This window comes from Artemia franciscana, chromosome 5, assembly GCF_032884065.1.
Source record: "Artemia franciscana chromosome 5, ASM3288406v1, whole genome shotgun sequence".
In the NCBI taxonomy this organism is placed as follows: Eukaryota; Metazoa; Arthropoda; class Branchiopoda; order Anostraca; family Artemiidae; genus Artemia; species Artemia franciscana.
In genome coordinates, this window is record NC_088867.1 from 34,768,741 (window position 1) to 34,786,885 (window position 18,145).

At 33.9% G+C, this 18,145-nt stretch overlaps 1 protein-coding gene across 1 annotated transcript; it reads right to left on the reverse strand.

The window, feature by feature from the left end:
* Positions 1-12,720: 12,720 nt before the first annotated feature.
* On the reverse strand, positions 12,721-13,605 carry LOC136027721 (syntaxin-1A-like). The gene has a single exon (XM_065705176.1). It carries the CDS (start codon positions 13,603-13,605, stop codon positions 12,721-12,723), a length of 885 nt encoding a protein of 294 aa, XP_065561248.1.
* Positions 13,606-18,145: the final 4,540 nt, after the last annotated feature.

An 18,145-nucleotide genomic window follows, 5' to 3' on the forward strand; every position in this document is an offset into this window, starting at 1 on the left:
TGGGGTGGCGCGAAGCGCCACCCCAACAGCTAGTATATATATATATATATATATATATATATATATATATATATATATATATATATATATATATATATATATATATATATATATATATATATATATATATAATATCTACGAGCTCAAAAAATTGAGGCTCTTTTTAAATTTTATTAAATTGCTTAAAATAGAAAAAACTGGTGATTGCACAAATATTTCAATATATTTTGACAATGAATTAAATCAATTCGAAAACCTTAAAACAGAAAACCAAAAGTTTGAAGTTTATTGGAAATTGTTGAAGTTTAGAATGCTTGCTGCTCAAAGAAAATTTGTAAAAGTGTCAATTAACGTCAAAAAGAAATTATTATTTAATTATTAAAAACTAGCTGTTGGGGTGGCGCTATAGCCAAAATTTCAAGCTCCTATCTACAAAAATGTGGAATTTCGTATTTTTTGCCAGAAGACAAATCACGGGTGCGTGTTTATTTGTTTGTTTGTTTGTTGTTGTTTTTTTTCCCGGGGTCATAGTATCGACCAAGTGGTCCAATAATTTAGCATAAAGAGCGAGGTATTTAGGAGGAGATAAATATCTTGCTCTTTATGCTAAACTATTTTTAGTAATCTCAACTATTTATTCTACGGCCTTTTTGATTCAGGGGTCATTCTTAAAGAATTGGGACAAAACTTACGATTTAGTGTAAAGAGCGAAGTATTAACGAGGGTACATACCCCCTCGCATACAAAATAAAAAATATGAGAATATAAAAGCGTGTTATGTAAGTTAATTCTGAAGTTACGCATATTTTTTACTAATAAAAACGTTCGTAAAAAATTAAAAGTTCCAGTTGCCTTTTTAAGTAACCAAAAAATTGGAAGGCAACTAGGCCTTCTTCCCCACCCCTTATTTCTCAAATTCGTCTGATCAAAACTAAGAGACAGCCATTTAGCCAAAAAAACAATTAATATACAAATTTCATTTTAATAATTTATGTGTGGAGAGCCAAAATCAAACATGCATTAATTCAAAAACGTTCAGAAATTAAATAAAAAAATTGTTTTTTTTTTAACTGAAAGTAAGGAGCGACATTAAAACTTAAAACGAACAGAAATTACTCCGGATATGTAATGAGTTGTTCCCTCCGCAATCCCTCGCTCTTTACGCTAAAGTTTGACTCTTTGCTAAAATTCTACTTTTAAAACAATTAAATGCCTTAGCGTAAAGAGCGAGGCGTTGAGGAGGGGACAACCCATTTCATATACAGAGTAATTTCTGTTCGTTTTAAGTTTTAATGTCGCTCCTTACTTTCAGTTAAAAAAACTAGTTTTTTTTATTTAATTGCATTCTAACACATATCTGTAAAAAAAAAAGTAAAAAAGAGAAACATGTGAATCTTGTTGAAACCGCATAACTGAAAGGGTAATTACCCTTTAATTACCCTTAAAGAAATTATATTATATATATATATATATATATATATATATATATATATATATATATATACATATATACATATATATATATATATATATATATATATATATATATATATATATATATATATATATATATATATATAAATAAGTTGTCTGTGGATCTGTCTGTGGATCAGGTGACGTCATGTTTCTGTGTTGACTGACGTCATGAAATTAGTTGTCGTCACTTTTTGCTTTGACGGTGACGTCATTCAAGATATTTAAGACATATGTTCACGTAGAAATCTATTAATGTTTAAGTTTACAATGACTGATGAACTTACCATGGCAAAAGCCGGTGAAGATGCTCAAAGAGTCTATGCCAAAAAACTTGCTGCTGATAGAGAAAGTCAGAAAAGAAAGCGTGCCAAGGAATCAAAAGAACAGCAAGGAAACAGGCTTGAGGCTAAAGAACGCAAAACCGCGCAGTTAGAAGAAGATCCACCCGGACAGCGAGAGTCAAAACATATCAAAACTGAAAATGATAGCGATGATGATTGGGTTTGGGATCTTGACTTGGATAAGGTCATCAATGCCTACCAGATTTTAGTTAAAAAAAACAAAGGTTCGGCGATATGTATTTCATAGTGAAGCTGAAAAATAAAGAAGAAAAAGAAAACTGAAAAAAAGAAAAAATATAAAAAACTAAAAAATACTAAAAAGAAAAAACACTCAAAGAGAAATTACAGACCGGGGCACAAATGACGACCGGGACAGAGGGAATATAAATAACGACCGGGACACTCAAGGAGAAATTACAGACTGGGATACCGGGACACAAATGACGACCGGGACACAGGCAATATAAATGACGACCAGGACACAGGTATTTAAGAATATCGTTCAAAGACAAATTTTAAATTGTAAGAAGACCGTTGAAAGAGAAATTTCTAATTGTAAAATGACTGAAGAACCTACAATGGCAACACCCGAGGAAGCTGCTCAAAACGAATGTATTCACGCCGAAGTAGCTGAGTTGGTAAAGCGTTATGCTTCAGGTTCTAGGTCCGAGAGGCTCCAGGTTTGAACTTTGGCTTTAGAATTGATACAAAAGAAGAAAAAAACTAAAAAAGGTAAAAACTACAAAAAAACTAAAAAGAAAATATATATATATATTTATATATCATCTTTTCCACAAAAATAATAATTTAGTGCTTCTGCTTAAAAACAGCAATCGAATTGATGCCTCCTGATACGCAACTATCAACAAAGTGGCAATCGTTGTGGCCGGTGTTCAGTTCTTACCACGAGATAATATTCCTTATAGGCGAAACAATCAGTTGACAAGAATTGCTTAAACTCATCGATGCTACGATGCCCTACAATATCCTAACGAATATAAATGGCGCCCGGGACACTCAAACAGAAATCACAGACTGGGACACCGGGACACAGATGACGACGGGGACACAGGGAATATAAATGACGACGCGGACACAGGGACACAATTACAACGGGGACGCCGGGGGGCACAGGGGGATATATAAATGACGACGGCAACAAAAGAAATGGTCGATTAGCAATCACCATCAACAAAGCTCAAGGGCAATCAATAGAATCATGAGGTATAGATCTGAATACGGATTGTTTTCCCATGGACCATTATGCGTTGCATGTTCAAGAGTCGGTAAACCTGACAATCTATTTATATGCACAGACGATGGGACAGCAAAGAATGTTGGATATTCGCAAGTTTTACGTAGTTAAAAACATATATATATATATATATATATATATATATATATATATATATATATATATATATATATATATATATATATGTATGTATACCAAACTAGAGCTCAAAGTGCATAAAAAAGCCCCTGTGCTGGGTTGTCGCCTCTGAATTATTTGTCTTTTTTATTGTTTTTAATATTTGGTAATGACGAATTATACTTACTTACGACACGACTGCCTGTCCCTGGATTATTCTTTACGGTTGATTGTATATGGCTATGCTGTTTGACTTTTACTGATGTAAGTGTAATGTAATATACTGATGTAATTGAATGAATGAGTAGGGTTAAGCCTCATTCAAGTACTGATCTATATTGCATTAAATAAAAAAACAAGTTTTTTTACATGAAAGTAAGGAGCGATATTAAAACTTAAAACGAACAGAAATTACTCCGTATATGAAAGGGGCTTTTTCTTCTCAACCCCCCCTCTTTACGCTAAAGTTTGACTCTTTCTCTTAACTCTACATTTCAAAACAGTAGAAACTGTTGCGAGAGGGCTAATTTTAACGGAAATGAAAAGTTCTAGTGCCCTTTTTAAGTGACCAAAAAAATCGGAGGGCACCTAGGCCCCCTCCCACGCCAATTATTTTCCCAAAGTCAGCGGATCAAAATTCTGAGATAGCCATTTTATTCAGCGTAGTCGAAAAACCTTATAACTATGTCTTTGGGGACGACTTACTCCCTCACAGTCCCCGTGGGAGGGGTTACAAGTTCAAAACTTTGACCAGTGCTTACATTTAGTAATGGTTATTGGGAAGTGTACAGGCGTTTTCAGGAGGATTTTTCGGTTGGAGGCAGGGGTTGAGAAGAGGGGGATATGCTGGGGAAACTTTCCATCGAGGAATTTGTCATGAGGGAAGAAAATGTCCATGAAGGGAGCGCAGGATTTACTAGCATTACTTAAAAAAAAACAATGAAAAAGTTTTTTTCAGCTGGAAGTAAGCAGCAGTATTAAAACTTAAAACGAACAGAAATTATTACCCATGTGAGGGGCTCACCTCCTCCTAATACCTCGCTCTTTACGCTAAAGTATTTTTAGTAATTTCAACTATTTATTCTGCGGCTTTTGTGATTCAGGGGTCATTCTTAATGAATTGGGACAAAATTTAAGCTTTAGTGTAAAGAGCAAGGTACTGACGAGGGGGCGAATCCCAAAATCAAAACATGCATTGATTAAAAAACGTTCAGAAATTAAAAAAAAAAAAAGTTTTTTAAATGAAGTAAGGAGCGACATTAAAACTAACAGAAATTACTTCGTATATGAAAGGGGCTTTTCCTTCTCAACGCTCCGCTCTTTACGCTAAAAATTTTTTTACTAATTTTAAATGTAGAGTTAAGAGAAAGAGTCAAACTTTAGCGTAAAGAGCGGGGCGTTGAGAAGGAAAAGCCCCTTTCATATACGGAGTAATTTCTGTTCGTTTTAGGTTTTAATGTCGCTCCTTACTTTCATTTAAAAAACTTGTTTTTTTATTTAATTTATCCGCAGGATCAAAACTCAGTTTTTTATAAGTGATCTATGGTCTATGGCTGGATTTTGAATTATCATATTTGAAGGATATTTTACTTCATAATAGTTACCCAATTAAATTCATTGATAAAATACTTGAAAAAACATATATTGAACATAATAGTAGGGTAATTAGAAGTTGGCTGTCGTCAGAATTAAACGTGTTTCAAATTTTCATTTCTTTGCCACTGGTTTGTAACTGGTTTGGAAGAGACGCTTAAATGAATTTTGTGTAGATTGAGGTCTGTTGAGGTGAAAACATTGATACATATTTCCAACACATATTTCCATTGATACATATTTCCATTGATACATATTGAAAACATTGATACATATTTCCAATCGGTAAGAGCAATTCTGGGATTCTGGGAAGTTTCCTTATTTCTGGGAAGGATTTAACCCACGGAAATTTAGTAAGTAGAGTCTATAGGATTCCTTGTTCTTGTGGGAAGTTGTATATTGATAGTACTCGCCACCAATTACTTGAAAGATTTGTTGAGCGTTGCAACTCAACAGAAGAAAAACTCTACAATTAAGCAAGCCTCCTGAGACTTTTGTTTCGGCTCTGGCAGAACAAATTTTCTTCCTTCCTGAATATTTTCTAAGGTTATAGAAGGATATATAAATAAAAAAAGAATATTTTTGATAATATTTCAATATTTCAGGGATACGTGACATTTAGATGTTGACCCAATTTATAATATTATTTTTTAAAAAGAACCAATAGTTAATAAGGAAATTATGGTATTACATAGTCACCTGGGGATGAGATTACCTACCAGATCAAAAAGAATTGCTGCAATTATAGCTGACAATAAGATTATTTCACAAGAAAAAAATATCTTCATGTCCATTTTTATACTTCTTTAATCAGTTGCTTTGGTGTTCTCACCGAGCTAACTCTATTAGCTTTTGTGACCTGCGTAAATCAGTTGCGATAACATTTTATTGATATTAGTTTTTAGTTTATTTTAGTTTTTATCTTTGCTTCTTCTGTGCTGAAAACGCCTCGTTTACATACATGTGAAATGTACACGTCGTTTTAATTTTTTCATCTTTGCTCTCTACTGGCCGCAGTCTTGTTTGTTGTTTTTCATCGATTTTTTTCCCTCTCTTTGTTGTTTTTTATAGTCTTCGTGGTTTTTAATGTGTTTCAGTCTTCTAAAATATCTGTTAAATTTCACAGATTCACCAGAACAGTATTTGTAATTAAAACATTAAATTTTGAGAATTTCGATAAAAGCCTAAAGTCCCTTAAATATGACAGAATAATCCCGTTATCAAAAACACTATTCCTGTTTACTGCATAAAAATACAAAAACCGTGGACTAGTAAACGGTCCGTCATCAATTCTAAAATTAATCTGCAAACTCGATTAATTTGTTTTTCGGATAGGCTAAGCAAATAGCTAGTTTTCAATTATGACTTTTCACAAGATTAGTAACCAATCGGCTTCTTCTGATGGAAACATGCATTAAAGTAAGAATATTTCTATTAAATTCCTTACTTTATTCTATTTCCAAATATCATGGTCGCTTTTCCGAAAATGGCCCCCACATGATGGCCCCAGAAATAGCCCTAATGATACATTTTTCTTTTATTTGATCTCTTGACGCGTCGCAGGTTCTGTTTTTAGACGAGTTTTGCTGTTTAGACTTAATGAAATATAGTTCCGCCAGAGCAAAAACATTAGAGTTGTGAACATAAATATTATTTTAAATGATATTAGAAGTGAATAATAATGAAAAGAAACACGGTAAATAAATTAAGAGCAATGAGCTGCACATTATAAAGCAAGAATTTTATTGCTTTAATGTCTTCTTTTAGTTTTCTGTATGATTCTTAAGGTATATCTGGAATTTTCAGGCTTAGGGTGTGTTGTCAAAAAAGTGACGATGGTATGTGGGAAGAGGCATAAATAAGGAATTTAAAAGCACTATTTTTATATTTTGTAGCATGCGTCCTTCAGAGCGGTTCTTTTTCCGGAATGCTTGAAATTAAAACTCTTTGAAACATTGCGGCAGAAAAATTGCAACAGTAATAACACTAACTTCCTTAAATTATATTAATTATATATAATTAATTATACGTATATTATACATTATTAATGTATAATTACATATTAAATTGATTACAATTATTGTTAAATTCTTTTTAAGGTCCTTCGGGTTTTTAAAACGGTATAGATTTCACATAGCATAATATATGATAAGTAATTTTTTATCTATCTAAAACACCATGGACAATAAACCCCATGGATTTTTCATGTGACAAAATTGCATATTTCTTAAAAGGAAAGTTTAAAAGAGATGCGAAGCAAAAACTATTTTTAATGCCATGCTTTAATGCCAAATTTTTTGGTTAGAGGGGGGGGGGAACTAAAAAAACAGACGACTTATTTGAAAGCAGATAAAATTGTAGGAAAATGCTGTTATTCCTAGGGTCCTGGGCAAGACCAAGACCCTTGTCTTTCGTACACTCTGTTTGATAATGAACTTTTTATTGTTAACTCTGTGACGAATGGTTGGCCCTTAAGTATTAATCTGCTGTCTAAGTATCTGAGATTTTCTGGGGGTAGCTAAGATTAGTCAATATTAATTATTTTATACAATTAATAATTTGTGTAATTATCATGATGAACATAATTGTTTACTACTGAGCGTTTATGAATCTGTCCTTATACTAACAATGATAAATACTAATAAATATTTACTAACGCTTGTCTGCTAAGTTCTACAATTCGTACATCATTATCTGAAAATCAAACAGTTCGTGGTAACGAACTGTAATAAGGACCGACCTGGCTCAATAGTAACCAAAACTCTAAAAAAAGGAATTTTTATATCAATAGCTACATCAAAAGAATCGCATTTTAATGCTGATTTCATATATATAAGTTTCATCAAGTTTAGTACTACCCACCAGAAGTTACAAGCCTGAGAAAATTTGCCTTATTTTAGAAAATAGGGGAGAAAACCCCCTAAAAGTCATTGAATATTAACGAAAATCACACCATCAGATTCAGCGTATCATAAAACTCTACTATATTAGTTCCTATCTACAAAAATGAGGAATTTTGTATTTTTTGCCAGAAGACAAATCACGGATGCGTGTTTGTTTGTTTTTTGTTTTCTTTTTCCTAGGGGTGATCGTATCGACCCAGTGGTCCTAGAAATTTGCGAGAGGGCTCATTCAAACGGAAATGAAAAGTTCTAGTGCCCTTTAAAGTGACCAAAAGAATTGGAGGGCACCTAGACCCCCTCCAACGCTCATTTTTTCCAAAAGTCGTTGGCTCTAATTCCTAGATAGCCATTTTATTCAGCATAGTAGAAAAACCTTATAACTATGTCTTTGGGGACGACTTATTCCCCCACAGTCCCCGTGGGAGGGGCTGCAAGTTCCAAATTTTGACCAGTGTTTGCATATAGTAATGGTTTTAGGGGAGTGTACAGACGTTTTCAGGGGGATTTTTGGCTGAGAGGGGGGTTGAGAAGAGGGGGCTATGTGGGGGATACTTTCCATGGAGTAATTTGTCATGGGGGAAGAAGATTTCTATAAAGAGGGCGCGGTACTTTCTAGCATTATTTAAAAAAACAATGAAAAAATAAATGTGCAAAAGTTTTTTTCAACTGAAAATAAGGAGTAGCATTAAAAATTAAAACGAACAGAAAATATTACGCATGTAAGGGGTTCACCTCCTCCTAGTACCTCAATCTTTATGCTAAAGCATTTTTAGTAATTTCAACTATTTATTCTACGGCCTTTGTGATTCAGGGGACAAAGTATAAGCTTTAGTGCAAAGAGCAAGGTATTGACGATTGAGTAAACCCTCTCATATACATAATAAAAATGTACGAATATAGAAGTTTGTTACGTAAGCTAATTCGTAACTTACATATATCTTTTACTAATGAAAACGTTCGTAAAAAACTAAAAGTTCTAGTTGCCTTTTTAAGTACCCAAAAAATCGGAAGGCAACTGGGCCTCCTCCCCCTCCTTTCTTCTCAAAATCATTTGATCAAAACTATGGGAAAGCTATTTAGCCAAATAAATAAATATGCAAATTTCGCTTTAGTTATTCATCTGCGGAGTGCCGAAATCAAAACATGGTCTAACTAAAACACGTTCAGAAATTAAATAAGAAAAACAAGTTTTTTTAACTGAAAGTAAGGAGCAACATTAAATCTGTAAACACCGTTACCGTAGCAAAAAACAGCAAATTTGCAGTCTCCGGTACTCGTCGTCATTACCTCTAGGATTCGAATTGGCCAGAGGGGATAGCCCGCAAATATGCCAGGGAATAAATCCCCGATTTTAATGTTCGCAGGATTTATGCCTATTAAATGAAAGATTATAAAGTGAAAGAAACTTATCTTTCCGTAAGGGCCGAGCCTCACTAATGTGTCGAAGTGAACAATCAGTCCAAACTGTGCAAGGTCGGCCCAACCGCTAATCCTTCTCTACACTAAAAAGTCTAATTAACACGCAGGCAAATTATATCCATAGCTATTGCTCTGCCTATGATAAGATAAAATCTCTAAAATGTTATATTGACAAAAAATTATAACTGATTTATTAACAACTACTCAAACATCCTGTTAGACGACCGAGAAGAAAAAACAACAAAAAAAAACTATAGCACGTACTATTTTGTGGCAACTAAAAATATTTTACACACTTCCCTTCAGTGCAAAATTGTAAGTACTTTGACTCCCCCCCCCCCAAAAAAAAAAGAAGAAGAAGAAAAAGAGTTGCTCCAGAGTTTGAGCTCGATCCCCCAGCCGTGAGACAAAAATGGAATATTTACCAAAGAATACTTGCTCGCCCACGGGCATTTCAAACTGTGCGTGGTAACGAACCGTAAGTAAGGAGCGCCCCGTCTCGATAGTAATCGAAACCCTAAAAACCAAAATTTTGATACCAATAGATAAATCCACAGAATTGGCTTATTATGCTGGTTCCAAATATATAAGTGTCATTAGGTTTAGTCTTACCAATCAAAACGACGAGCCTGGGGAAATTTGGCAAATTTTTGGAAAAGGGAAAAATACCCCTATAAGTCATATAACTGTGATGAAAATCACACCGTCAGATTCAGTGTATCAAAGAACACTACTGTAGAGGGCCCAAGCTGCTATCCACAAAAATGTAAAAAAATACAAAACGTGTTTTCATAATTTAAACAGACACATTAGGCTTCCGATTCTCATAACTATCATGTTTTTGTTTGATTAAAAAAACAAGTTTTTTTCAACTGAAAGTAAGGAGCAGCATTAAAACTTGAAACAAACAGATATTGTAACGAGTATGAAGGTAGTTGCCTGCTCCTCAACACCATGCTCTTTACGCCAAAGTTTCTTATTACTTTTGACGAAAGCTTCTTATTGTTGCAGTTCAACAACCCTTGAGTTTCAGGAGTTGTTCTTAAAGAATTGGGACAAAATTCAAACTTTAGCGTAAAGAGCAAAGTGTTGAAGAGGAGGCAACCCCCTTCATATACGTAGTAATTTCTGTTCGTTTCAAGTTTTAATGTTGCTCCTTACTTTCAATGGAAAAAACTTGTTTTTCTTCTTTAATTTTATGTCTTTTTTTCAAATATCCCAGGAAATCTTTCCCCTGAGGATGTGGGAGGGTCATGTTCTATTAAAAGGTTTAGGCATTGGGCCTTACAACCATGGTGATCCAAATGTCATTATAAAAATTTTAATGGGACAGTTATAGGGAAACGAGGTGGGGAAGGGGCCTATTTACCCTCCAATCTTTTTAGTCACTTAAAAAGAGCACTGGAACTTTTAATTTCCACTTGATTGAGCCCTCTCATGATATTCTAGAACTAAAACAAACAAAAACAAACAAACAAATAACAAGCATCCGTGATCTTTCTTCTGGCAAAAACTACACAATTCCACATTTTTGCAGATAGAAGCTTGAAACCTCTGAAATAGGGTTCTCTGATACATTGAATCTGATGGTGCTGTTTTCATTAAGCAAATACATGTGTATTTTTTATTAGTCTTTTTTATTTAATTTCTAAACAATTTTGAATTAATGCATATTTTGATTTTGGCTCACCGTACATGAATAATTAAAACGAAATTTGCATATTATTTTTTTGGCTAAATGGCTTTCTCAGAGTTTTGATTGGATGATTTTGATAAAAAAAAGGGGGTGGGGGAGGAGGCCTAGTCGCCCTCCAATTTTTTGTTACTTAAAAAGGCAGCTAGAACCTTTGTTTTTTTGAAAGTTTTTATTAGTATAAAAATATACGTAACTTACGAATTAACTTACGTAACGAACTTTTACATTTGTATATTTTTATTACGTACATGAGGAGGTTCGCTCCTTCGTCAATACTTTGCTCTTTACACTAAAGCTTGAGTTTTGTTCAAATTCTTTAAGAATGATCCCTGAATCACAAAGGCTGTCGAATAAACAGCTGAAATTATTTAAAATACTCTTGCATAAAGAGCAAGGTATTGAGGAGGAGATGAACACCCCTATACACGTAATATTTTTTTTCGTTTTTAATTCTTAATACTACTCCCTACTTTCAATTGAAAAAAACTTTTTTTAATTTATTTTCTCATTTTTTTTTGTTTAAATAATGCTAGAAAATCCTGCGCCTTTTTCATGGGAATTCTCTTCTGTCTTGATAAATTCCTCCATGAAAAGATCCTCCCACGTAATACCCTACCCCATCGCGAAAAAGTCCCCCTGAAAACGTCTGTAGACTTCCCAATAACAATTACTATATGTAAACAATGGTGAAAGTTTGGAACTTGGCAACCCTACGAACTTGGCAACCCTGTCAATACATTGATTCTGCCATTACTGATATGCATTTGTGTACCCCTAGGGTATGCGTACCACAGCCATGAAAACACTAAACCAGAGCCTTGGCTTAAGGCCGTGATTAAGTGAACTGATAGAACTCGAAAATCCCATGTTAAAATTGGAAATTTATATTTGAAAAGTACTCAAGTATTCATTTGCGGAAGATACCGCTTTTAATATCAGGCCTTAGCTTCTTGAAGATGCTATAAAATGTTTGCCAGGATTTTGCTCTATTTCCTCTAGTTACTTAGAAATCTTAGAAAACGTCTAGCTCTTTTTCAAAAGTGTACTCTATGAAGGATATTGCTTTTAAAACAAAATTGGTACTATCATGAGCAGAACACAATAACCTGTAAGATGATTGCAACCATTTTTCCGTGTATTCCCCTGTTTTGAACAGTCCCATAGAATATTTTCAGCTACCTGAAATATTTACAAGTTTTTTACCAGAAAGAATCGTTTCAGATCACCCTAGAGACCAGATTGCCAAGCTGGTATAATTAATCCGCTATTTTCGCCAACGAATAAGTGTTATTTGAAGGGTTTTTGACAATCGACGGTCTCTAGAGAATTGAGGGACAGAAGTCTACCCTAACTTCAATTTTGAATTTCGATGTTTTAAAGTTCAGTTAATCACGGCTTTAAGGAACTTGAGGGGTCTGGTGTCAGATACGGAAAATGTGCTTGTTTGCCATTAATTTCCCGAGCAGTATATATTAGTATCGTAGTCTTCATATTGTAAGAGTGTTGGGGTGGGGATAACCTTCAAAAAATACGATTTTAACCTCGTCCCTGAAAATAAAATTATTTCAAGTATTTTTAATTATATCTAAAAAGACAATATTTTTTAAGTTAAGAGAATAATCCTTGTCAATAGGTTACTTTTTCAAAACATCCTCTCTTCTCATTTTTAGCTTTTTCCGTCTAAATTACAACGTTAAATATAGTTTTTTTTTTTTTCAATTACATCATTTCTTAAAGATTGGCGTGATGGTACTACTAAGCTACTAAAAATTTCTTTGTTAGACCAATGTAAAAAATTTTTTAGTGGCATCTGGGGTAGTTTTTAATCATTCGTAAGGCATTATTTCTGATAACCAGGTAGTAGAGACGGTTCAATATTCACCAGTTCGGCTGTTGGATACACATCTAATTATATTAACATTATGGCAACACAACTAACAACACGATAATCAAAACAATTATAGATATGAGCAAACAAATACCCAAAAATATCATTTTTTTTCTAGATTTTATTTGAAGCTTTCGGGCTTGTTTTGTTTGTTGTGCCCCTCGTTCGACATAGTCTACTGTATTAGTAACATTGAATTCTATATTATCAATTATTTCACCCTGTTGTTCGACCAGAAAAGACATATCCATGAACATAGAATGCAACTCTTTGATTGAATGTTCAAGCTTCAGTAATTCTGTATGTCTGTCTTCAATGTCCGTAAGTTCACGCTTAGCCACTTTCAATTCTTGTATAATATCTTGGGAGAAAATACTTAAGTTTTGTTCCAACACAAGTTCATCTAGTTCCTCCTCAGTTGTTATTCGGCCAGCTATTTCTAACTGTCTCTTAATTCTTTTCTTACACTTATCTTTGTGAAGAATCAAGCTATTATTGTAATCTGACATCACTTTTCGAAAGTTTTGTGATAAAGCTGAACACTGAGTTTTTCGTATTCTGAATTCAGCATTATTTTCAGCCGGCTTCGAGATTTCATTGTCAAATTCTTTTATTTTTTTCTGGATGAATTTGCTTTTACCCTCAATTTCTTGTATCAATGACTGGATATCATTATTTATTTCTGTATCGGTGATGACATTTGAGCTTAGTTCACTTTGTTTCTTCTTTAATTCATTGATTTTTTCCTGAATTTCATGTATATCTTTCTGTATTTCATCTACAGAGGTTAGAAATTTTTCTATCGCAGCCTCTTTTCGCTCAATTAATATATTATCAGTGGATTCAAAAGACGTGTCGCTTGAACTACTATAATCAGCTTGTTGGGCTTTGAAGATACCAAGCCTATCTTTCACCATTTTTCTCTTTTCTTTTTGGAAATTCAAACCTAGAAACAGAAAAGAAATTACATAGTTCTTTTTTTAGGGGGGAGGATTACAATTTATGGGCTATTTTTTATTAAAATTTTTTAAGTGTAATATGGTCCAGAGGTGAAATTTTATGAAATTTAGTAAAAGGGAGATGGAGTAGGGTGTAGTCTCTGCATAGGGTGTTTTCTGCAGCCTAAAGCCATATTTTTTCCCCTACTTTTACGCTTTCCTCACAGAAGGCTTTTCCGCATTTTCTTATAGGCTTTTCTGCTTATAGGCTAAAGTACCCACTCTCCTCAAGACTTGTTCATATTCTATCAGCCACCGCTCCTCTAAGGCCTCTTTTCTCCTCTATTTCTCCCAACTTCAATTCATAATTATAAAGAAAAAAAATATGTTATTAGGCAAAATATTTAATTAAGACAGTAAACTTAAAATTAACTTTTGTACGCTGAAACTAATAGGATTCCGAACATATCAGCATCACATCCAAAAGTCTTTATCAGCGAAAATCAAGGACAAAGCAGAATAATAGACTAATTAAGCTAACACATACTCTAGAAGATAACCTAAACGGATGAGAAAAACGTGCAAGTGTAAACAAAAGAAAGAAAAGGATAGAAAAAAAGATCACACCAGAGAGTCTTTAGTTGTTGTTAAAAACAAATCAGTGAATGGTTTAAAAAAAAATACTATTTCATAATATTGTTTATAATATTTTTATATTTTATATATAAAAAATTCATATTAAATATTTTTTCTCCATATTTTTCTCCATATTTTTCCTTCGTAATATTTTTCTTCTGGTAGGAGATTTTAATGGAACTAGTCAATTAAAGATAATTTGATTTTGATTTCAGTTATCTTATTACAACTTCGAAACAGTCCACCGCAATTACCAATTATTTTTTGTACAATCCAACATTATATTATGGTGCAGAAGATCAAATATATATCCGTAATTACTGAACAAAATGTTCCCTAGTGTTTTTGACGATTTATGAAGAAACGTATTGCTGTTTTATGTTACTAAGGCCCTTTTTGCCATATTCTGCCTACATAGAATTTTCACATGAGCAGGGTATTCTACACAAATTACATTGTATATGTTTTAGTATTACATATTTTCCAGAATTAAACACCAAAAAAAATGTTTGTTTCAAACGGAAAAAGAGGTTTTTCTTCAAACAGAAGTAAACGACTACATTAACACTCAAAACGATCGTAAATTATGCAGTTCATTGTAGATTAGGTCTCCTTCTCCATCCCATCACTCTTTCTGCTATGTTTTGTATAGCACTTTACTGAAAACATATACGAGTGCAACAAATTTATCCATTGGGAGATTCCAAGTGAGTGATTTACTGGGTGCTTTTAAAATATTTGACTTTATTTTTTTAAATATGGATGTGCCACAATAAAATTTCCAGTTGTAAATGAAATGTAGAAATACTTTTTATACCATTCTAGTTGTCCTTGTCTTTTAGCAGTCTTTCTTCTGATATTTGGGGGATGAAAAGTCAAAATTTATTATAAATACAAGGGTTTGGAGACGTGACACCATCCGTCATATAGGGAATAATTTCTGCTCGCTTAAAGTTATACTGTCGCTATTTACTTTCACTTGAGAAAAATCTGTTTTCTTATATTCAATTTCTAATCGTTTTATTACCCTACTCAGAGCTATCCTAAATGTATATAAAATGGGTTGTCCCCTCCGCAATCCCTCGCTCTTTACGCTAAAGCTTTTATTTGTTTTAAAAAGTAGAATTGTGGCAAAGAGTCAAACTTTAGCGTAAAGAGCGAAGGATTGCGGAGGGGACAACCCATTTTACATACGGAGTAATTTCTGTTCGTTTAAGTTTTAATGTCGCTCCTTACTTTCAGCTAAAAAAAAATATTTTTTTTTATTTAATTTCTGAACGTTTTTGAATTAATGCATGTTTGGTTTTGGCTCTCCGTACATAAATTATTAAAATGAAATTTGTATATTAATTCTTTTTTTGGCTAAATGGCTTTCTCTTAGTTTTGATCAGACGATTTTGAGAGATAAGGGGTGGAGAAGGAGGCCTAGTTGCCCTCCAATTTTTTGGTTGCTTAAAAAGGCAACTAGAACTTTTAATTTTTAACGAACGTTTTATTAGTAAAAAATATACGTAACTTATAAATTAGCAACTTACGTAACAAACTTTCATAATCTTATATTTTTATTATGTATACAAGGGGGTTTGTATCCTCGTTAATACCTCGCCTTTTACACTAAATCTTAAATTTTGTCCCAATTCTTTAAGAATGACCCCTGAATCAGAAAGGCCGTAGAATAAATAGTTGAAATTACTAAAAATACTTTAGCATAAAGAGCGAGGTATTTATCTCCTCCTGAATACCTCGCTCTTTATGCTAAAGTATTTTTAGAGCCCCTCATATGCGTTATAATCTCTGTTCGTTTTAAGTTTCAATGCTACTCCTTCCTTTCATTTGAAAAAACGTTTTCATGTTTATTTTTCATTGTTTTCTTATAGTAATGCTAGAAAATCATGCGCCCTTTTCCTTGAATTTTTCTTCCCCCATGACAGATTCCTCCAAGGAAAGATCCTCCAACATGGCCCCCTCCTCTCAGCCCCACCCCCAAAACAAAATAAAATCCCCCTGAAAACGCCTGTACACTTCCCAATAACCATTACTATATGTAAACACTGGTCAAAGTTTGTAACTTGCAGCCCCTCCCCCAGGGATTTTGGGGGAGTAAATCATCTCCAAATACATAGTTATTATGGTTTTTGACTACGCTGAACAAAATGGATATCCCAAAATTTTGATCTGTTGAATTTGGGAAAAAATGAGCGTGGGAGGGGGCCTAGATGCCCTCCAATTTTTTTGGTCAAGTGCCCTTTTTTAAAAAGGGCACTAGAACTTTTCATTTCCGTTAGAATGAGCCCTCTTGCGACATTCTAGGACCAATTGGTCGATACAATGACCCCTGGGAAAAAAAACAAAAAAAAACAAAAACAAATAAACACGCACCCGTGATTTGTCTTCTGGCAAAAAATACAAAATTCCACATTTTTGTAGATAGGAGCTTGAAACTTCTATAGTAGGGTTCTCTGATACGCTGAATCTGATGGTGGGATTTTCGTTAAGATTCTATGACTTTCATGGGGTGTTTCCTTCTATTTTCTTAGATAAGGCAAATTTTCTCAGGCTCGTAACTTTTGCTGGGTAAGACTAAACTTGATGAAACTTATATATTTCAAATCAGCATTAAAATGTAATTCTTTTGGTGTAGCTATTGATATCAAAATTCAATTTTTTAGAGTTTTGGTTACTATTGAGCCGGGTCGCTCCTTACTACAGTTCGGTACCACGAACTGTTTGATACAATTATCCTTTTGATAAAAACCTTAAATGACCCCAAGGGCATACCGTACAGCCCTTTCCCTCAGGCTCTGGGTTTTTTCAAACCCAAAAGTCTTGTTATATGATATTTAGACTGTCTTGAATAAATGGCTATCTTAAAATTTCTATTAGATGCATTTCGCACCAATACGTGTGTGTTTGGGAGGGGGGTTAGCTTCCCTCCAATCACTTTTACTCTTAAAAAGGGCACTAGAGCTTCTGGTTACCAATTCAATGAGCCCCTTCCGAAGTTTATATGACCACACTTTCTATAGAATCTTTACATGCCCCTAGGAATATAACTTACAACTCTTTCCCTTAGGTCTGGAGAGGAGGGGGGGGAGTTCCATCCTCAAAAACATAATTTCCAGGCCTTTTAACTACGTTGAACAAAATGGCTATCTCAAAATTCTGATTGGAAGTGCTTGGGGAATGATGGGCGTGGGTTAGGAGTATTTGCCCTCCAATCACTTTTGACTAATAAAAAGGGCACTAATCCTCTTGATTTTAAATTGAATGAGCACTTTTTGAAGTTTCTACGACAACGCTTTCTATAAAAACCTTATATGCCCTAAGGGCATAACTTACAACCCTTGCCCTGAGGGCTTAGGGAAAGGGGTTGTCATCCTCAAAGACGTATTTCCAGACCTTTCAACTGTGTTAAACAAAATGACTAGCAGGAAATGTTAATTGGACGTGTTTGGAAAAATAGTGGGAATGGGAAAGGGGCTAGTTGCCCTCGAACCACTTTCAACTATTAAAAAGGGTCCTAGTTTTCTCAATTGCCAATCGAGTTAGCACTTTTCGAAGTTTCTACAACAACTCCTTCGATACGAAGATCCCTGGCCTAAAACAAACAAACCAAAAAAAAAAAAATAGTACATTGTGCCAACATCTTTTTTTTCTTAGGCAGCGCTATCGCGTTTCCTATAAACAACAAGGTGTTGAGGATCAGAAGAATCCACTCTCGTATACAGAGCAATTGCTATCTTAAGTTTTACTGTCGCCCCTTTTTACCAGTTTTACGTTTTACTTATCTTGAGTTTTACTTTCATTTTTAACAACTCATTATTTAAGTGTCTTTTACTTGTCTGTGATATCAAAAACAAGGTACAATAAATATGAACACGGC